Raw genomic sequence first — 21,184 nt, 5'->3', positions numbered from 1 at the left:
GCCCATCAAGGCACAGGGCGGCTCCCGCCTGCTCTCTGTTCACTGGCTTGCCCCTCACAGGCCAGAGGACCCTGGCTGTTGAGGGTGGAGGAAAGCAGGGGTCTTGGGAGAGACCCGGGTCCCCGTGGGGCCGTGCCGCAGAGCCCCGGAGGGTCGGGGGCCTCGCCGAGGCTCTCGGTACGTGAGCGTTCGCTGAATGGACATCCGTTGCCTCCGTTTTAACGATTATTTTTGCCTCTCTTTCGTGTCCTCTCTTACAGCCCCCAACTTCTGGTCCTTTCACCTCCTCCTTTGGAGGGGCAGGATTCCCAGATGACCCCTTTAAAAGTAAACAGGACACTCCCGCTCTGCCTCCGAAGAAACCTGCTCCTCCGCGGCCTAAACCGCCCAGCGGTCAGTACGCTTTCTTCTCTCGCAGCGCCCGCCCCCCGTCGCAGGCCGGCGGCGGTAGGGGGACCAGGGGCTTCTCTGTTCACCAGACCAGAGTGGAGCAGATGTCGGGGGCCCCACACTTGGCGCAAGAGGGTCTCCCTACCGCTTAGGCCTGGGTCTGTACACAGTGTGTGCCTGGAGCACGCCTCCCATCCCACCCACCCTCACCCTGTCCTGGGGGCCCCTGGGCTCCAGGCTCAGTGTGGGCCTCCGGGGTGGTCTCCAGAAGGCCCAGGGCTCAGCCCTTGTGGTGGCGTGTGTGGTCAAGATCTGGTGGCCCCTCTGGCTTCCCCTCCCACCCGAGCTGTTTTCCAAGTTGGCTGAGGCCTCCCCCTCCATCCAGTGCCTCCCTGCTGGTTAAGGACTCGGCGTAGGGTTTGGGGTGGGGGTCCTTTTGGCCGTGCTGGATGCAGGAGGAGGCAGGTGGCTCTGGGCTCCCTTCTGCTTGGCTCCCGCCCGGTGTCGCTCCCGAAAAGCTCTAAGCAGGGGGCTTCCTGTAGACCTGGCCCTTCCTGGCTGTGGCTGGTGCTGCTGATCTCTCTCTCGGTCCTGCCCTTAGGGCCCCACTCTCAGGAGAGGGCCCAGGTGTCCCCCTGAGGAGGCTGAGGACTCAGAGCTTGTGTGGGGACTCTGTCTCATATGATGGCCACAGGCTGACAGGCCAGGTTGCTGGACTCGAAAGGAGAAAGCTGTTGTTTCGAGTGGCAGAGGGATTCACTGCAATTTCCTAGCCCCTTCCTCCACCCCTGCTTACTGTTTTCTTGCTGCCCTGGCTTCAGGCAGTCTCCGCGACGCTGTCCTGAGTGGGTGGCCATAGGAGACCCACACGCTCCCTCGAAATTTGGTCCTGCCTGAGCTAGCTTCTGCCCTTCAGTCCACCTGGGGCTTCACTCGGCGGCCCGTGGAACTCTCTAGTTGCAGCTGGTCATTGGTCCCAGGCCCTCCAGTCATCCCACACAAGGTCCACCCGTCAAAGTCCTCCTCTTAGCAGAGGTGAATGGAGGGGAAGTTATTTTTAAGAGGCCGCCTGCCCTGTCATATCACCTGAGCGAGCTACGGCTTGCTTTCAGGAGGACGGGAGCCCCGCCTGCAGGGCGGCTCTACGGGGACCCTGGCAGTCTCCTGATGGAAAGTCATCAGGCCTCCGTGCTCCACCTGAAAAAAGGGAGCCACAGCATGCGTGCACACGCCTGCATACGCCCCGCCCACGCATGGGTTCACGCTTATGTGCCTATGTGCGTGCTCACATGCTCACGTGCTGCTCACACGTGCAGACGCGTGTGCACACATGCACACATTCCCGTGCACCCTCGCCTGTATGTGTTCTCACACAGTGCTCCCATGCACCTGCATGTGCGTTGCACACGTCACGTTCTCACGCACACACGGGCTCGTACACGGGACAGTGCAGGAGGTGTTGGGCCTCAAGGAGATGCTCCAGAACTTCACGCTCAGGGTTTCTTGGAAACTCTTATTTCTGCCTCCTCCTCTTACTTGAACCAGTGCCGGATCTGCGTTTAAATTTGCTCTTCACTGTCCCCTTCCCCCTTGTGTCACCCTCTGCAAAGCCTCCGCGCCCCGTTTGGGCTTCTGCTTGTAGCGCACCGCGGACTTAGAAAGCAGAGAAGCCATCCGCATTTGGGAGAGGTTTGGGCCTGTATTCTGGGGAGTCTCAGGCTGCTTTGCTCTCGGCTTTGGGCCACCGTACCCTTGCTCTGCCGTGGCCGGTGAGGTGCTGGTGCCCCAAATATCCTGTTCATGTCCATAGACCCTCAGGGAGCACTTTTGGGTCTGTTCCCTAGCCAGCTTACCTAGCAAGACCTCCAAGAGAGGACGGGCACCATGATGGTCGTTTCTCAGAAGAGGAAAGGGAAGTGAGAGAGGTCACGTGGGCCACCCACTGTCACCCAGCAAAGTGGCAGCAGGGCCAGCCTTGGACCCAGCGACCTGCCCTCCCTGGGCCTCTCCATCCCTGTCAACAGTTGGAATGAGGTTCAGAGTGCTCTGGAGATTGGCAATGCGTGCGCAGTGTTCGATCTGTAACGGCCGTGACGTACCTACGTTGAGGTCTAAATGTCTCTCGTCTGATTCTCTTACCTAGAAGCAGTGGCTGATCAGAAAAACTCTGTGCTGTACACACTGCTGGGTGGTAGGTACACGCCGTGTGAGCGTTGTCGTTTGAGCGATTCCAGCGGTGGCTCAGCTGCGATTTCGTACTAACCTCTAACAACACGGAAGTTGCCGGCTGTGTAGATGCACCCCACGCATGACATCTGAACCGAGCAGTTGACACTTTAATGATTGCATCGGGGGGGGGGGGGATGTGCACCCTGACACCACCCCTCCACGTCCACACTGCACAGAGCGAGACCGCGTAAGCCCCGGAGCAGTCCGGGGGTTAGCTGGTTATTAGCAGGACAGGTCAGTGGACGAGTCTGGAGCCAGTCCTGCTCAAAGCGTTTGTTATGAGGACAGAGGGCACGACTCGTGTTTTCTTGGCTGCTTACAACAGGCAGCAGCCAGGGAGATGTCCAAATTTTGTTGTTTTTCTGTTTTTGTTTTTGTTTTTTAAGAAAACGAAGGCCAACCTTTTGAAAGTGAGGGAACAGAATGTGCTTCTCCGCTCTTCTCACTGACTGGGCCTTTTGCCGTGTGGAAAGGCTACCCGGCCGGCATCTGAGGTGGCCACTGCCACCTGGGAACACCACATGGTCACACTCAAGGGCCTTCCCAGCTTGCGGGAGGCCCCACTGTGGTCCCACCCTGGGGGCAAGGTGAAGTGGGTACCCGGCTGCTGGGGGGCCCTGTGGTCCTGGTGAGGGAGCCCTGCTCCATGGAGATCCCAAGTGGACGATCCAGACTGCCTGGCGAGAATGGTTTTTTCCACAAACCAAAACTCACGGCTTCATGCCTGCACTCACAGAAACCAACACGAAGGCACGGCTCGTCCGTAGTAGGTTCTAGAACTCTGCCAGGTCTCTGCACCTGGAGGTGGCTCTGATATGTGAGGCCACTAGAATCCAGGATGGTAGGTCAGGCTCAGTCCATGTTTCTGGACATTGGCGCAAGGGCCAAGGGTCACATTCTGGCTGTGCCATCTCCTTGAGGGGCTCTGGGCGAGCGCCTGCTCCTCATCAAGCCTCGGTTTCCCTGACTGAACATGGGACCAACTCTGGCCAAGCAGGGGCCGTGTGGAGAAAGTGCCCTGCACGGTGATGACCCTCGCTGTGATGTGTGTGATGTGTGTCCCCATCCCCTCCCCAGGGTCCCGGGACCAGGACACAGGTCCTCTTCCACAGGCTCCTTTCCCAGAGGCGGACAGAAGCTGGGCCCGAGGCAGCCATGTGCATGCCGGGAGTTACCAAGGGACCCTCTCCCCCACGAGATTGCAGTTTGGCAGAAACCTTTGCAGTTGAAAGAGAGCATGGGTAGCTGAACTTCAAAGAGGGCTCCAGGGTCCTCTCTGGCGAAGCTCAGCTCTTGTCGCTTGTGCGGGACGGGGTGCACGTTTGGGTCTGAGTCACGCATGGTCTTTTGGGTACCGTCTCTCGCATGCCATATCTTGCAGCGTTCACCTTCTGTGGGAGTTGTTTTTGTTTGTTCTTAAAAGCTCCACTGAGGTTTGACGTGCAGTAAACTCGCGTATTTAAGTGTCAGCCTGTTGCGATCACGGTGGGAGACCGGCCACCTGGGAGCCTCACCGAGGTTCCCTGTGAAAGAGTTCTGGTGTCATGTACATGTGACTGGAGCAGCCCACGGCTGGCCATCGGCTTTCGCTGCTAAAGATGCAGTTCTGTCTTGACCCGAGCCAGAAAGCGTGCCTTCCGGGCCACTGAGAATCACCCTCTGGGACACCTGGAGCTCCAGGGTCCACACTGAGTTCTCTGTGCTCAGAGCTCTTTTCTAGAAAGGTCTGTCAAGGTATTCAGTAAGCAGCAGGTGCCTGTTCTTGGTAGAGAGAACTGGTTTCTTCCAGGCAGATGCAAAACAGACCCCGCTCGCAGCCTCTGAAACCTGTCAGTTAAAGCTGGTGCTCGCACACCTCCCCCAGGTAAACAATGGTGTATTTTCTGCAACGGATCAGAGACCGAGATCAGTCAGAACTCACCGCTGAAGAGTTTCTAGGTAAAAGTTGTTGATTTGCAAAGGGAGAAACAGATTTTTTTTCAAGGGCAGGAAATGGCTGTGTGGGTGTCAGTGATTGGGCCTCCGCACCCCAGCGACAGATAGCGGGATCCTGCCCTCGGCCCCACCCTCCCCACTTCCTGCAAGTGCAGCCCTGCGCCCTGCCCGGCCCCTGCGGCGCCCCCAAGTCACCTTTAACCTCTCCGCAATTTAATTAGCCTTTTATTACTGCTAATGACCTTTTCACCTCCACAATAAAGCCATGCACGTGCCCAGGTTGCCTTTTTTGGTCCCCTCCCACCTGCCCTCAATTCGCCAACCGACACAGGGAAAATGAAATCGCATTTAATCTGAGTCCTGTTTGAGTCAAATGATTAAAAAACAAAACAAAACAAAAAAGCAGTCCTGTCCCCCCTGGAACGGGAGTCTCCTCCCACAGCTGTGTGTGGACGCCACGCAGGGTGACTGCGGCTTCTTGCTTTGGCCGGTTCCCGCTGCTGCCCACCCACAGGCCAGCCCGCTCACTGGGCGGTCACCCTGCCCGTCCCGGGTGAGCCGCCCGCGGGACTCGGTCGTGGAGGAAGCCCCGAGTTCCTCCACGGCACCAGCCCGTGTGCACGCTCGGCTCTCCACCTGCTCTGACAGGCCAGGCTGAGGCTGAAACCGGGGTGGCCGTCCTTCGCCCGTGTAGGTCCCGGACCTCTTGTTTGTCGCTCAAGATCCACTTTTAAAATGGCTTCTCCAGTTGAGCCGTGCGGTTAGCACCTCAACCTTGAACCTAACTACTTTAATTCCGTTCCCACGATGATTTCAAAGAGATAATTCGGTGGGTACAAGCGAAGTTCTAGAATGGGACAAGAGCGGTTCGCCGCCATCTCAAGAAGCCTGGAAAATTCTGGCACTTGCCGGCCAGCCTGGGTCGGGGTGCCGCAGCCGAGCCGCGGGCGCCCAGCCTGGTGGAGCCCTCCTTTCCCCCGCGCCGTCCCCCCCCGCGGGGGGGGGGGGGGGGGGGGGGGGGGGGACGAGCATCTGTGTCAGGGCTGGGGGTGACGCCCTGGCAGCACACGCTCGCCAGCAGACCCTGCTCCCCGCAGACAGAGAAACGCCCTTTTCCTCTCAGCCTCTTCCTTGAGAAATGCCTGGAGATGGACTGTTCTCTGGGGTGCATTTCTGCTCTGCAAAGTCGGCTGAGTTTGAAAATAGAAGCATTTGCCTATCTTAGCACACGCCCACCCTCCTGCACCCCGGAGGGAAGATTGAGTGGGAGTTGAGTGACACAGTTGTCATCTGTAGCTCAGTGGCGTGGGGTCCCGGAGCAGAGGAATCCGAGTTCCTGGGGGGCTGTGGGGCCTCAGGGTGGGGTGTGGGCTTAGGGAGCCTGGACCCCCTGCCCATCCTGCCACCGACCGTGGGTGTGAATGGATAGGAGCCACTGCCCTGCCCCTGGTCCCCCGCCCCCTTCCCAGCCATCTTGAGGGCTTCGTGTGCCTGCTGCCAGGCTTCCCCCAACCCCTTGGTTCCACTTAGAGCGAGGAGAAGGAGCCTCGGAAGGTGTGCCCGGTGTGGCCCCTACTTCTCCACGGTCCCACATCCCCTCATTTCTCGATTCAAAGCACCGAGTCATTCCTTTGCCTTTGCCTTTGTCAGCTGAAAAACAGCATGTGCGTGTGGGGCAGGGGGGAGTCTGGCCATACAGAGAGCAAGAGTGGGGGGTTCCCTGTTCTGCTAAGACTGGACTCACTCCTTGCAAGCTGCCCCCACGGTAGGAGGGAGCTCCTGGGGGGCTGTGCACCTCCAGTGCACGCACGCTTTCTAACCGTCTTTCAGACCCGCCTATAACACTTGTGATTTTGTTAAATGTGGGCACGACGCCTTTCTGCCCGTGCCGAGGTAGCGATTTGGCAGCTTTGGAGCTCCTCTGTAGGGACGAACAGAGGCTGGGCCACCTCGGCCCAGTGGCACAGACCCAGGGCTCCCCCCCGTCTGGCTGCTGCGTAGCCACGAGCGTCTCCCCATCCCCTGCCAGGGCGCCCTGAGCCCCTGGGAGAGGTTGGCGCAGGTCGGCGCACGGGGCTGTTCCAGCAGAGTGTGTCGAAGGCAAAATTCAAAGAACAAATGTGATTTTTGCAAAAGCAGAACTATGAAACCTGCAGTCTGTATTGTTTTTGTTGTAAAGACTGATCTGTAATTTGACAGATTGGTAAGTTGACTTGTAAGTCGCGAACTCCTCTCCCTGTTTTGGCACAGAACTAAAGTAGCCCCTGTCGGGAGCCTTTAGTTGAAACTTCTTGAAAATCCTCTCTCAGTGATACGTGTGTCTTGAGGACCCAAAGAGTGTGGCCACTTTCCTTCCCCCTTTTCTCCTCTCTCTTCTGATGGCGGGTTGACCCCACATCCACGGGGCTCGTCACCCAGCTCAATTCCATGACCTTTGACCACCCCAGACACCGTAGAGGCTGAAAAACATATCTCTTGTGGAGATGCCTGGTGGATAATAGTAAATATTTGTTCAGCTTTTCTCAACAATTCAGTACCAAACCTCATCCTGTTCCCCTCAATGCATTAGGCAGATTTTTCTTAAAATTCAGTAAATATTTTTAGTGGAAAATCTCAACGCTGTGATGGTGGGGACCTCAGATTTTATCTGCCGGGGCTGTGCTACTTGGCACGGCTTTGATCTGCGGGGTTTGCCTTCTCTCACATGTGCATCAGTGAGAGCGAGCACGGCTGGCATCTGCAGGGCTCCTCGCTTGCAAGCCGTTAGTTGGTCCCGAGCACCGCGGTTGGAGAAGTGGGTTTCTTCCCTCCCTCGCCTCCCCCATGTCCGTCTAGATAGGTGGGGGCCGGGGGAAAACGCTGAAGTGTGTTGGTTGAAAAGCAGTCTCTTTCAGTCAAAGGTTCCCGAGGGATTATGAATTTGAAGCCTTGTGCTCTGCACGGGCTGCTTTTTTCCTCTCTTTCTCCCCACTGCCCCCGGTGAAGCTGTTTTGCTGAGGGTGGGGGGGGGGGTGGCGGGAAGGGAGAAGCCAAGAGTGCCCCCTCCCCAGCCACAGTCCTCCCTTGTGGTGTGACAGTCAGAAGCATGGCGATTGGGTGGGTGCCCGTGCCGTGGAGGGTGAGGGGCAGTCGCCTGAGGGTCCCCTGTTGTATAGGGTGAGGGGCAGCCGTGTGGACGTGTCCCGTGTTGGCATAAATGGCAGTTGTGTGAACGTCCTGTGTTGTGTAGGGTAATAGCTAAGGTGGGGCAGCTGTCCTGACCACAAACCTTTGTTTTTTTCTTTCTTTTCTTTTCTTTCTTCTTTTTTTTTTTTTGTTGTTGTTGTGTTTTCTTGTTTTTGTATTTATCTCTCAGCTCTAGAAACGTAGTTGCATTTTCCAGCTGTGGCCTCGAATCTTACAAATAGAGCCCAGCAAATGTCCAGTTGGGATGAAAAATGCACTCACACTTCGGTGCATTTTTGATATTTTTACCCTTCAGCTTCATCGAGACCCTCAATCACCCAAAACCTCTTCCTCTCCTCCTAAGTAAAGACTTTCAGATAAGGGAATCTACCTCCCATCAAGAGTTTTGAGCGTTCCCGGTTTTCTGTGTTTGTAAACCCGTCATTTTTCCCATTGGCGGGCCGGGCTCTTGCGGACCCTTCCCGGGCAGCGGTTTCCTGAAAAGCGCGTTGGGAAAGGTGTGACAAGGGGGCAGTCCTGATGTCAGAGACTCAGGGGCGCCTGCCCGGGGCCCGGCCGCTTCCCCGATCCCGGGTGCCCAGGGTTCGGGGGGCCGGGGGGGGGGGCACACACGGCCTTGAAAAGTTAAATAGGAGAATTAAAGAAATTTCTACCAGGGTGGAGCCGGCCACTGGTTTTTTTTTTTTTTTTTTTTTTTAACAGCACACACTGTGGTAAACCATCGGGCTCGTATTGTTTTTGCCGAAGGCAGTCCTGTGTGCGGTTTCGGTGCACCGCTTGGGTAGCTGTTGAAACTGTTGCGGTTTGAAATAAGCCCTACTTTGCCTTTTCTTCAATCTTGCACTCCTCTGTTAATGAGGACTCCTCTGAGGATTGGAGAGTCACCGTGGGCGACATGCCCGCAGCTCCCAGCCCCCGGGGGGTCGTCGCTTGGTGCCTCCTCGCTCACCACCTTCCCTCCGCCAAGGGGTCAGGCGGTGCCCCGCGCAGCCCTCTAGGAGCAGTGACCCCACGCCTCCCAAATGGCATGTGTCGGGAGTCACCCTGGTTAGTTTCTTTTCCAGCCCTTCCTAAAAAATGATTGTGGTTGCCTCCCCTGCACCGTATTCTAGTCAGCATCTTTCCTTCCTTGTGGCACCTGGAGTCGTGGAAAAGGCAGAAAACGGGCAGTGACTTGGCTCAGGGGCACGGAGGCAGCTTAGAATGACTTTGTCACGTTCGAGATAAACTACACCTCAGAAAATCGGAAAAACAATTAAGGCGTTAGCAGAAGTGGTTATGTAAAAGCAGGAACTACACCCAGAATGTTTGAAAAGTGCAGCTGCTAAAAATAAATGGGGGTGCAGAGTAGGAAGTTTGGACCGAGGGCAGTCACGGTGTGCGTTTCTTTGCAGAAAGCCTCTGGTCGCCAGCACGGTGTCAGGCCAAGCCAGAGTCGCCACCGATTTTGCACGTGTCGGGTCCAATAATTCAGCCTCTGCACCCAAGCACAAAAACAGACAACCGAGAAAAAACCGTTTTGTTTCTTTTTTTTTTTTTTCCCCTCTGAAATCAAGAGCAGTTGATGTGCCCTGGTTTCATATTAACGCAGTCATGATTTCTAAATAACAACGGTTTCAGCAACGGAGCAAGACCAGGCCCCAGCAGTTTTGATGTGAACGACACTTTTCATCTCCCCGATCACCTCTTTGCTTGTCAGAAACCTCAGCTTGAAATCCTAGTGGGCTGGATTCTGAACCACCACCCCCAAAAGCAATTTAAAAACCACAACAAACCCGAACCAGGGTGGGGAGATGTTCCCAATTTAAAAGAAGGAAAGAGCACAGAGTAGGCGCTGCCTTTGAACATTCGGACCGTTGTGCTCCTCGCGCTCGGGGCCGGGTTGGGGTCAGCTGACCCCTTTATCCCCACTCCGCTGTCTGCCCTTGGGACCAGACCCTGCAAGAAATGCTCCAGGAAGTCAAGCAGCTGGCCACTTGGCTGTGCCGTGCCCTGGCATTTCCAGCCTGTCCTCAGCAACTCTCTACTTTTTCCTGTATTAGAATCTTCTTCTTTGGTCCACTGTCATTTTAGTTTTTGACTTGAAAAACATCAGCCCACCAGTGAATATTGGTCTCTCTTGCAGAGGAGGGAAGCCAGAACTCTTTTCTAGCTCCCCAGCGGGGCTCCCCGAAAGGGCCTCAGGTCCCTCAAGACAGTCCTGTGGCTCTTGTATGGCAGCCCCGGGCCCACGAGGACCCCCACCAGGGCCAGGGAGCGGTATTTGCTTGTACCAGCGGTTGCCGAGCCCCACCTGGGAGGAACTGACCCTCGTGTGCTGGGGGCTACACCAGGAAGGATCGGTGCCACGGGAGGGGGACAAGGCAGTTGGAGACCCCGCAGGGGAGGAGTGAGCCCTGAGGGAGGGGTCTGCCGGGGAAGGGCGAGGCGAGAGAGACTGGCTGGGCAGGACGAACGGTACAGGTGGTTAGGACAGTGGAAGTGGCAAGGGGAAAGAGGCTGGGAGTGGTCCATGCCACGAGGACCATGCATACTGGGTTAGCATCCCGTCCTCATGCAACCTGAGCCTGTGTCCCCAACCCTCAGGATGCTGTCCCCCAGGGCACCCCTGCCTGTGGCCTTAGGGGTCCTTGCATATACTGGGTCAGTGTGTAGATGAGGGCCAGTCTTCCGTGTCCAGGAGCCCCCGGAGCGGGCTTCACTCAGGAGCACGTGTGTCTCCCCACGCTCAGGCCTCGGCTGCTGCTGCTGCACGGGCTTTGGAAGGCGAGGTGGAGTCTGCCTCCTGGTACACTCCACAGGGGGATCTTCTGGGGCTGTGCGTCTTCTCTCGGGGGCGGCCCCTGGCTTGTGCTCCACGCTGGGAAAGGAGGGCTTGAGGAGGGGGGGATGGGCGGGTGCCTGTGAAGCGGTCCAAGGCGAAGGGGCCCTTGTCCGGAGGCTGCAGGTGCCACCGTGCTGCACACAGGGCTTCTGAGTGGCTGCATCAGAGCAGAGAGCTGCAGCCAAGGGTCCTCGGTTTTCTTGTGGGGGCCCCGGGGGGCTCCAGTCTCCCAGAAGGGCCTGATGGCACGGCAGGAAGAAGTGAGTGCTTACCGCCTGCTTGCTGTCCGAGCTCCGTGCCCACTCCACGTCAGGGGCGGGTGTGCTTTTCCCGTGAAAGGCCAGAGAGTCAGTGTTCATCCCCCGCAGGCCTCACGTTATCCTAGCAGCCACAGAGGACACAGGATCGAGTCGGCACAGCGTGTTGGCACTGGCATACCTGAAAAGCTTGGTTTACAGAAGCAGGCAGCCCTGTCGTGGGTGGATCCCTCCTCTTGGTCACTGCTCTGGCAGCCACGCAGGGTGGGCCCCTCACGACCCCCACGTGTGTGCGTTCAGGCTGCCGTAGCAGGACCACAGGCTGGGCGGCCTAACGGAAATGTACCACCGTCCCACGGCCCTGGGGGCCGGGGGTCCAAGGTCAAGGTGCCGAAAGGCTTGGCCGGTTCCTTCTGAGGCCTCTCTCCTTGGCTGGTAGCTGGTGATCCTCTCCTCGTGTCTTCACGTCACATCATCTTCTCTCTGTGGACGTGTGTGTCCTAATCCCCTTTTCTTATAAAGTCACCCGTATGGGACAAGGGCCCCCCCCCCCCCCGCAGGACCTCATTTTAGTGTAATCACCTCTTCCAAGACCCCGTCTCCAAATACAGTCACGTTCTTAGGTGCTGGGGGTGGGCACAATATAACGAACTTGTGGGGGATGCAGTTCGCCCGTAACAACCCCTTTTCATGGAGTAGGAGACTAAGGCTGAGGACAGGGTCAAGGGGTGGCTGCTGTGCTACCCCCCGTCCCCCAGGGGTAGGTCTGGCCTGCCCCGGGGCTGGGCTGGAAGAGTTGAGCACAGGGCACAGGAGTTCCCCCGAGAGGACAGTAGCAACTGAGTCGAGAGTGCATCCTGGGCAGAGGGACCAGCCAGAAAAAAACCCCGCGTTGGGGGGGTTCCCAGGAAAGGAGGTGCCACTCGAGCCCTGGAGGGGTGGCAGGCAATGCAGTTGGGGAGACTTTGGCATGGGTTGCAGGGCCTTCGGGAGTCACCACGCGATGGGAGAAGCATAGGCCCGGGGTGGGGCTGGGGGTACAGCGGGACCTGGAAGGAAGAAAGCTCCGTTCAGCGAGGGTGTAAAGCATCAGGCCCTACGATAGCATCAGGACACAGCAGCGGACGGCGGGGCCCTAGCCCCAGGGAGCTTATGTTGTGTTGAGAGAGAGCAAAAATACACACGTGATGTAATGACGGAAGGTAACAGGGGCCGCAGAAAGGTAGACGGGGAGGCATCTCGGCCAGAAGTGGGGAGGGTCAGCCTCTGGCTCTGCAAGAGGAAGGGTTGGTTTCCCAGGCCTGGGGACAGCAGGCACAAAGGACTCAGCTGGGCGGGGCTGGTGCATATTCCTAGAGCAGCAGCGAGCGAGCCTTTGGGAGATCTCAGCAGCGGGATCGGGATCGGCTAGATGTTAAAAAGCCGTTAAAAAGCCGTTTTGCTGGATGAGGATGGCCTATGGGGCAGGAAGCTGGGAGGGGGAGCGACCAGTGAGGTGAGCGGTTCCCAGGGACCCAGGAGAGAGGAGAGCTGCTTGCTCGGGGCGGGAGCTGCGAAGAGAAATAGGGCATCTCCGGGTGGTGTGGGCATGCCCACCCTTCCTCCCGCTTGGGGTGCCCCTGGAGTATGTCTGCCCCCCACTGTTCTCAGGTGGACAGCCTGGAGTTTGCAAGTGGCTGGGCCGGCCTCACCTGACAGCTGTCTCCTCTCCCCCTAGTCTGGGACCAGGGAGGCCTTGACTCACCCGTTGGCTCATCCTTCAGAGCAGGGAGTAGGCCGGCCGTGCACGGCGGCTGTGTTGGGGGTGTGGTTCTTCGAGGCCAGTGGGACAAGCCAGGGAGCTGTGGCGAGCACTCAGAACACCCTGCTCCCTGCAGCCCTGTGGCGCGGAGGTCCAGGAGGAGGAGGAGGAGGAGGTGGGAGAGCTGATGTCAGGGGGGATGGCACCCGCAGCAGCACTTGGTGCCGGAGGGACAGCTTGAAGATCTGGGCTCTGTCGTGGACGGGGGAGGAGCCCCCAGCGGTAGAGTCGCAGCCAGTATAGAATGGTGGGGGGGGGCGCTCCCCCAGGCCTTCTCTCTGGCAAGTCACTTGCTATGGGAGAGGGAGGTCCTAATTCCTGCTGCACGGACTCTGCACTACCCTTCTGGGGAGTGACCCATCCGGTCCCGTAACCCATGCCAGCGTGGCACACCCGGGGCTTTGGCAAAGGCTCTCTGTGGGGGCTCCTTCTTCTAGCTCATAGGGCCCGCCCACCATCGGGCCCCTGCGTCTGCCTATGAATTGATTTGAGGCCACTGGGAGAGGTGGGCTGATGCGCCGGCCTGCCCCCTCCCCGCTTCTTGGTCCACCTGAGTCCTACTGGTACTGCCTGGGGCAGGCGGTGTGACCGAGAAGGGCAGAACCCACTGCGGTGCAGGATGCCAAGGTGGCCTCGGGGGTGGGGGGCCAGACCCCACTGCTCCTAGGGGCACCACGCCTCAGCCATCTCATCTGACCCCTGCCTCTTTATTCCCGCTTCACACGTAGGAAACCGGCCAGCTGGGGCTGAGGTGCTTGTCCTTGGTGAGGTCTTGACACTAAAAGAAGCCGAGGCAGGCCGTGGCCCCAGAGCTCTTAGGGACACCTCAGGGCCTTTAGAAATGTAGCCCGAGCAGCAGCATGGAGAGGATGGTTTTGAGAGCTGGGCCTGAAGATGGACGGGTGGTCGGTGTCTCTAGCTGGCAGGTGATGTGGCAGAGGCTGGCTGAGTGAGGAAGGCAGGTGTCCCAGGCTCAGGTGCTGCATGGGGGCACCTGAGATGCCACTCGGGGCGGGAGGCATCTTCTGGATGTGCAGCTAGATGTCCCAGGTCATATGTGCAATGTGGCCCTTGGCTTTTAGGTTCTTCGTGCACATTAGTTTTGAAATTGCAAGAGTAAACGTAAACAGCTGGATTGACAAGTTGGAGTTATGTTAAGTGCTCTCTAGTCTCTAGCCTGGGGCTTGGACGCAGACCTGCTTGGACTGAATTAAACACCTCACTCTGGGTGCCCCGACCGCCCTGGCCTGCCATCGGGCAAAGGAGTGGGGTCAGGCAGGGACCCGGCCTACAAAATGGGCAGATCCTGGAGGCTCATCAAGTGTTGCTAGGCAGGCCTGGGGAGGCCCCTGGTTCCTAGTGGAATATTCTAGCACGCTGGCAGGACTTGTTAGGAGAAGCTGCCTGCCCTCAAGCCACAGCCCCTAGCGTGATCTCAGGGCCTCAGTTGTCTCTAACTCTAAGCATGTGTATCCCACACTCATCCCGTAGCGATCTGCCTTGCCAGGACCCAGGCATCCTAGAGCCACCCTCTCAGCAAGAACCCAGAAAGGCCCAAATCCTGCCCGTTGGAGCCACCAGCACCAAAGGGCAGAAGTGGGAGCTGAAAACAAATCTAAATCTCAGGATAGCAGAGGGGGTTTGTCTGGTGAGCCTCACAACTAATGCTAACTCTGTACCATGTTGTGAAACCAATTCCCCCTTTTAATTGCAAATACCCCCCCTTTTTTTTTTGTTAGAAGTTTTACATTGTATTTTTCTGCTCAGCCATGACTTTCCGTGTGATAAGTAAATGTGTTGCCACACTAAAATGAGTCACTTTGAAACATGCCTGCGAGTTCGCTTGTTAAAGACAGTAAATTTTAGCTGTGTGGGGCGGGGAAGGGAGGGGGTTGTCTGAAGTGGTTTTCTTGTATTTGCCCACAAACCCGTTAAGCCTCCGGGATAAGGTGAGCATAAAGCGAGATCCACCCAGGATTCCCCGGGATCTGTCCCACCACCGAGCGGCATTCCAGCCCTTTCCAAAGAGGGAGAGGGTGTCTCCGTGAGCGCGTGCCGGCCTCCTCGGTCAGGACTCTGTTCTGTCCGTGGTCAGTAACTTGTATTTCTTTTTTTTTTCTCCCCCCCTTTTTTTTTTTCTTTTTTCTCCTAAACTTTCCAGGTAAAAGTACACCTGTAAGCCAGCTTGGTTCTGCAGACTTTCCCGAGCCCCCCGATCCATTCCAGCCACTCGGGGCTGACAGCAGTGACCCGTTCCAAAATAAAAAGGGGTTTGGGGACCCGTTTAGTGGAAAAGATCCATTTGCTCCCTCCTCTTCAGCTAAACCTTCTAAAGCCTCTTCCTTGGGCTTTGCAGACTTCACCTCTGTAAGTTGAGCTTCCTCTGCGCCACCCCCCACCCCCAACCCTCCGCTTGCAGCTTCTTTGGGGTTGTTTTTTTGTCTCTTTCCAAAGGCAAACTTGGCTTATGTCCCCCGGTACCTCAGTGCTCTCACTTGTGTTATTTATTCTGTACTACTGCTTTCTGTAAGAAAAACAGTTTCTCAATAAAACAAAAAAAAGAGCTACGGTTTGGATACTCTGTGATAAGGGCATGCTTTCTTCCAGCGGGGTGGCCACACAGGCCTGTTTCTGTCCTTCCTGGTTAGACTCTGTGTTATTTCTGTCGCCCAGAGGCTGTTGTGTTCAGGGACTCTTGGCAGCTGAGGTGTCGCACGCTTCCGAAGTCTGAAAACAAGACGGCAGAAGTTTCGTTAGGGTGTCGCTGCCCCCAGAAGGGTCTCCGTTGCCAGAGTTGTGATGGGCCCGCCCCAGTGCATTTGAAGCGGCTAGTGAGGACGGATGGACCCAGGCAGGACCCGCAAAGGAAGAGCCATTCGATTTTTCAGCGCTTAATTCAGTTACCAGCTACAATGCGCAGAGAAGTCCAGCCCAGAACAACTGCCCTGACGCCCTTTCCCTTTGCCAAAACTAAACCAAAACCAAAACCCTCCCGGAGCCAGTTAGCAAAGCTAAGTGCCTTTTCAGAAGCTAATCCTGGGATTTCTGAAAGCCTGGCTTTGTTTCTCAGAGCGGAGCGCAAGAAAAGATTCCAGGTTGTAAAACGCTGTCCCTCCAGGCTGTTTTCAGTACCTTCCTGGGTACCGAGAATCTTGTTCTCCGAGAGCTTCAGATGTTGTCTTCCCAGAACTGGTTTCACGGTCTGTCTGTCGCGCACTGTTTGTTTTTGAAAAGGTTTTCTTCATTCGAATTTGCAAAGTACTTTTGTTTCCTGGCTAGGGGTGGAGACGCATGACCTAATAGATGCTCCTGCTCCCAGACTCTCTGTCCTAACATAGGCACTGCCCTGTCGGTGCCCAGTGAGTGCCTGATTCGCTTCAGATCCACCTCGTGCACAGTTAGCCGTCCTGTGGCGTTACCGAAATCGCCCGAGATGCCGACGCGTTCTCGGCTCTTGGCGACCTATAAATATTTTACGACTGCCCTTAGCTGAATTTTGTTGACAGCCGGTGCACACTGTGGATGTATACAAATGGCAACATTATTAATAAAAGCCCAAAACAAAACCCGCTTTATCTACAGTTTCTTGAATAGTACCACATTTGTATTTTGGTGGGGAAAAAAAAAATGTTAAACGCTGATGAGAAAAATAGAGCTGTTCACGTATGATTCGGGTACTCTCTTTTGGGTAGGGAAGAGGGGTAAGTAGATGTGATTGGCAATTGGGAGAAACGACTGTTCTCTTTCTGAAATGCATGGTTCTGTTTCTGTGACCCCCACCCCCCACCTGATGGCTGGTTTGGGGAAAATATTAAAAAAAAAAAAAAAATCTGAGGTTTCAAGCTGTCATTTGGCCCAACATTTTTGGTCATTCCAGAAACATCCCTGGTATTTGATCATTCTCGTTTCCAGGTGGGGGATCAGGTTCCACCCAGTTTGCAGCCCTGCTGTTTTTTGTTTGAAATCGCCTTTCCCGCTTTGGATGCCCCAGTTTTTCCAAAGGAAATGACCCGACAGTGGGATTTGGCCACTCTGCTGGGATGGAGTGTGGGGAGAGGCAGGCAGGACACCTGACTGGTTTGGTTGTCCCCTTCGGTCCTACTATAGTCCCAAGATGGTCAACCTGTCCCACCTTGGGACACTCAGGATGTTTTTGCGTTTTCATGACATCCAGGGATGCAGCCCATTGGCCACTGGTTTCTGGTTCCCTGGACCTTGAAGATCTGGGCCAACTCAAAACAGGGCCAGAGTTGGTTCCTCCGGTTTGTGTATTTCAGCTTCCCCAAGTAAACGCTGACAGGTCTCTTCCTGCCCAGTCACTGGCACCGTGACTCTTTCAGCGCGGATGTTCTAAGAGTGGCACCGAGACGCCCTGTTCCCCGCGCAGAAGCCTCTGGGTCCGCACTGGAGCTCAGTTACGCCGATGTCACTGTGCGTGCCGTCCCCCGTTGGCGCCCTGGCTCTGCCACTCTGGAAGCCTCTAATTTATGAGCCCTGAGTTTCCATCAATGGGTTACTTGTCCTTGGAGCTGTTCACGGGAAACGTCTCCAAGATTTCTTTCAAAACAAGACTTTCTGTCTCAGGCAAATGTGTTTATTAGGAAGTAGCATTTATAGGTTAGCAAAATGGCTCTTTTTTCCAGAAGTGCAGAGCAGCTATCAGATCGGTGCGCCGTGCACCCTCAACTGAGTTGGATGCGATTCCCACGGTGGCAGCAGTGAGCCAGTGGGAGGTGGCTGCAGGCGTCCTGCGCATGGCACGGTACAGGCTCTGTCACACGCCTCGGGCCCCGGGGAGGAACGGTCCTGGGTGCCTTGTGTGCGGAGCCATCTGGACCCCGGATTTCTGCCGAGACGCTGCTGAAGTAAAACTGCTAAGTGTCCGCCTCGAGATGTCGAGGGAGGGCAGCAACCTGTGCCCCACCGTCTCCGCTCCAGGACGGCGCAGGGGTGAAGCGGGAGTCAGCTGCCGTTGATGGAGTGGCGGCCGCATCCACAGGTGCTCCAGGTTCTGGCCTTCACGACGGGGGCAGGTCAGAGGACCGGGGTCCGCTGGGACACGGAGAGAATTTTCTGCTGACATGAGGCCCAGAGGGAGCCACAAGGAACCCTCTTCCTCCGGTGTTCTCTCGGAAACGATGGTCCAGCCTGCTTCTCAAGTGCGCACAAACCATATGCTTGGTTCGAGTCTCCATAGAGAATCCTGAAGCTGGCCCCAACCCAGTCCGCTCTGAAGGCATCTGGAATGTTCCTGTCAGCACATCTAATTTGAAAATGGAGACCCCTTGAGCAGGAGGCTTTGTGGTGACATCCTAAGACTCTGGGGCTGGGCGGGAATCACGGTGTGGCCGTGTGGCCTCAGCTGATACTTGACCCCTCCTGGCCTTGCTTCCAGGCTGTGGCTGGATCACCCTGGCCGTTGCCTGTCAGCCCCCACCCACCCCCTCCTCTGAGCTGACAGAGGACAAGGTCCCTGTCAACCACGCTGCCATTTCTGCCATGTTTTTTCCTTGTTTTTCTCCTGATGAGGTGTGGCAAAACTCCCCAGAGTGCGGGGGTGGGGGCTTTCTGTGACGGGCAGTGGAAACAGGGGTGGGGACCAGATTTCAGGGAGTCCTACCTGGAGACTCATCACCCCCCTGAACGCTTTTCTGGGTAGCTTCTTTGAGAAAGTCAGACTTAGCCTTTCTTCCTGGGGACGGCTCTTTTTCATGCTGACCCCACACTTGTCCCCACCTGACTCCCAAGGCCAGACGGAGGGAGGCTGCCTCTCCTGTCCCACCTCCTTCTCCAGGCCACATGTGGTCCAGACCAGGCTTCCTCCACCGCCCCTCCCCCCTCTGGTGCACAAGCCCTTGGAAGTCTAGCCCCTCCCACCCCATGCTCTGTTCTGGCACCGTCAGGGTTGGCTGGTAACCCCCCACCCCGGCAAAAGCCACACTCAGAAGGTGCCCTGTAGCCCCAGCTCCTCAGCTGTGGCTGACCGCCCCTGCCCCGCCTGCACCCAGACCCAGAGAGAAAGTCCAGCGCGCTGCGGGCCAGAGCTCCCTGCTGTCCCCAGGCCTCCGTGTCCCCACCTGTCGGACGAGCTCACCCCCCAGGTGCCACTCAGGCGCAGTACGTGTGTGAGGAGGTGGCCGCGAATTTCTTTGTGCTTCCTTCCCCAGTGCTCCCCCTGGGGTCTGTATGGGCCTCCTCGAAGCCCGTGTCAGATTGGGATTGTCTGTATGCCTGTTCCCGAGGGCCGCCTTTCCAAGGGCCGGCCTGCCTGTTTCTTTGGTGTCGTCCAGCACTTAGTGAAGAGCCGGCAGAGCGGGTGCAGAGAAGAGACCTGGGAAGGGCCCCGAGTCTGCGTTGGGGCATGTGACAGGGGGTCTTGGGGGGAGCCAGCGACCCACGCCACGGGAAGAGCGTGTGAGATCTAGCTTTGTTTTTCTTGCCAGAAAGCTAAGGTGCCTTGACTGGTTTGAAACCACCCATCTTGGTATCAGAACGGTTTCCTCTGCTGCTGAAAAAAATTTTTTTTTGAATTGAAACTTTTGGAAAAGGACCTCAAGAACTCCTGGACCGATTGGCTGCTGTAAATGTTCAAGTACAAAGTGGCGCTTAGCAGGCCCAGAGCTCCCCGGACCGTGGCCGGGGTAGAGATGCCGCGTTTCAAGACAGTCGTCTGTGCACTTGTGAAGCCCAGAGCCCCATGCACCTGCCAGAACTCTCCAGTCTCGGCACCTTCCACCCACTGGTGTCATCGGCCCGTCATCGAGGCCCGGGCCTGTGGGTTCGCTGTTTGAGCTCCTCGGTTCAGACCTCTGCTCCACCGCCGTTTTCAGAGACGCCCCGAGAGGAGGCCACGCGGAGGCTCCTCCTTCACACCCCCCGTTGAAGCCTCATAGACTCCGACCCCGGGGAGTTGCAGGAAATCTCTCTGTGTCCCCAAACTGACGCCTCTCGTGGCCTGCCTTGGTTTCCTGCGGGCAGGGCGACTAGTTTCTCTGAGGTCCCAGGTGGCAGTTCAGGTCAGACCGTTTCTCAGTGCATGTGACCCTGGGTCAGGACCGGGGGGCGTGCGTGTCCCCTCCCCGCTCCCGACCGAGACACGGGCTTCTTTGGCTTCTGCCGGTTTTCACGTGCACGCCACGCGGCCCCCGCCCCCCCCCCCAGCGCACCCCAGCATTGCATTCTCCTGCACCCCGACAGCGCGCGTGGGAGGCGCCCTCCTCGCCCCCCACCCCCACCCCCAAGTGGCGGCTCGCAGCCTCCGGGCCGAGTAACCCCACCTCCATTTTCCTTTGCAGTTTGGCAATGAGGAGCAGCAACTCGCGTGGGCCAAGCGGGAGAGCGAGAAGGCGGAGCAGGAGAGGCTGGCGCGGCTGCGGCGGCAGGAGCAGGAGGACCTGGAGCTGGCCATCGCGCTCAGCAAGGCTGACATGCCCGCCGCCTAGGCGCCCGGCCCCGGCCACCGGCGCGGGCGGGACGGCCGCGGGGGCGCTGGTGCAAAAGGAGAAAGCTCGAGTCTGTCTGTACGCACGCACGCACAGTGGCCCCCGTTTCACGTGGTGACGCGTGGCCGCCACTGTTCCGCCAAGGACTCGCGGGTCAGAGGGCCTTGGGCTCGGGGGGCTCACCTGCGCCGTGACGTCCTTGTTGAGCGGCGGCGGCACCCGGTTCTCCCTCCGCCCGGAGCACAGGACCGTGACTCCCGGCCTTTCGTCTCCTGCTCGCGCCGGCGCCGGGGCGCCCCCACCCGACGCCTCCCCGACCCCCCCTTCTGAGACAGACATCTGGGCGGTGTCCGCATCCGTTGTATAAAATTCAGTTCGAATGGTTAATATAAAGTATTTTAATACAAAACACAATCTTTCTTTCCCTTTCATTGAAATGTTATCTTCCTGGCTTTAACGTTCACACGTGGTATCCCAGAGGGAAACCAGCCCCCCCGCGGTGGGCGGAAAACCAGATGGAAGGTTCCTGTGTGAATCCTAAGCGCTTGAGTGGCTTCTAGGGCCACAAAGCCAATTTGGGACGTTTTCAGGGTCGCCCTGGTCGCCCAGGGTCATTGTCACTAGAGGGGGCGGCCCTTCGTCAAGGCCCCGCAATTTGAAAAAAAGAGCCCTGTGCCGTTCGCTGAGGCCTGGTCTCCATCAGGGGCGAGGCCGCTGGGCAGTCCGAAACCCATAGTCAGAATCGGGAAATGGGACAGTTTTCCCCTAGGATGCAGCTGTGTTCCCCTAGAACGTTCCGGAAGCTTGGATGTAACTGTTGACAGGACGACCTCAGGAGTTGCTGAAGATATTGCAGATCTGCCCCCTGCTTTGCTTCTCGCTGTCCCCAGGGAGACGAGACCCCCCCCCTTTCCGGCGGCGCCCCGGCCCCACCCCTACCAACTTCTTTCAGATAAAGATGATAATAACTTTGGAATCTGAGCGGCCTGAGCATAGCCTGGGAAGAGCCTTTATCCAGAGAAAATGCAGCAGAGAACCTCTGACCCCCAAACCACGCAGGTTCGGGAGGGGACGAGATGGGAATGTCAGGATCAAGCATTCCGGGAAATCTCAGGGGACC

At 57.2% G+C, this 21,184-nt stretch overlaps 1 protein-coding gene across 11 annotated transcripts in view; it reads left to right on the top strand.

Moving 5' to 3' along the window:
- The window catches only part of EPS15L1 (epidermal growth factor receptor pathway substrate 15 like 1), a 98,237-nt gene extending 77,759 nt beyond the window's left edge, over positions 1–20,478 (top strand). For 4 of the 11 annotated variants that reach the window (XM_040444803.1, XM_040444799.1, XM_040444800.1 and 1 more), the window contains 4 exons: positions 261–393; positions 2,534–2,581; positions 14,784–14,989; positions 19,918–20,478. In XM_040444803.1, the coding sequence (XP_040300737.1) occupies positions 261–393; positions 2,534–2,581; positions 14,784–14,989; positions 19,918–20,064 (534 nt within the window). In that variant the 3' untranslated portion in view covers positions 20,065–20,478. Of the gene's footprint in view, positions 1–260; positions 394–2,533; positions 2,582–14,783; positions 14,990–15,295; positions 16,192–19,917 lie in introns of those variants that run through there. The other 7 variants (XM_040444810.1, XM_040444807.1, XM_040444802.1 and 4 more) reach the window with 6 other exon arrangements.
- The last annotated feature ends 706 nt before the right edge of the window (positions 20,479–21,184 follow it).

This window comes from Herpailurus yagouaroundi, unplaced genomic scaffold (genome assembly GCF_014898765.1).
Source record: "Herpailurus yagouaroundi ecotype Mexico unplaced genomic scaffold, PumYag 193, whole genome shotgun sequence".
NCBI classification, from domain to species: Eukaryota; Metazoa; Chordata; class Mammalia; order Carnivora; family Felidae; genus Herpailurus; species Herpailurus yagouaroundi.
Note: the sequence above shows the minus strand (reverse complement) of the source record. Positions and strands in the feature narration are given on the sequence as shown.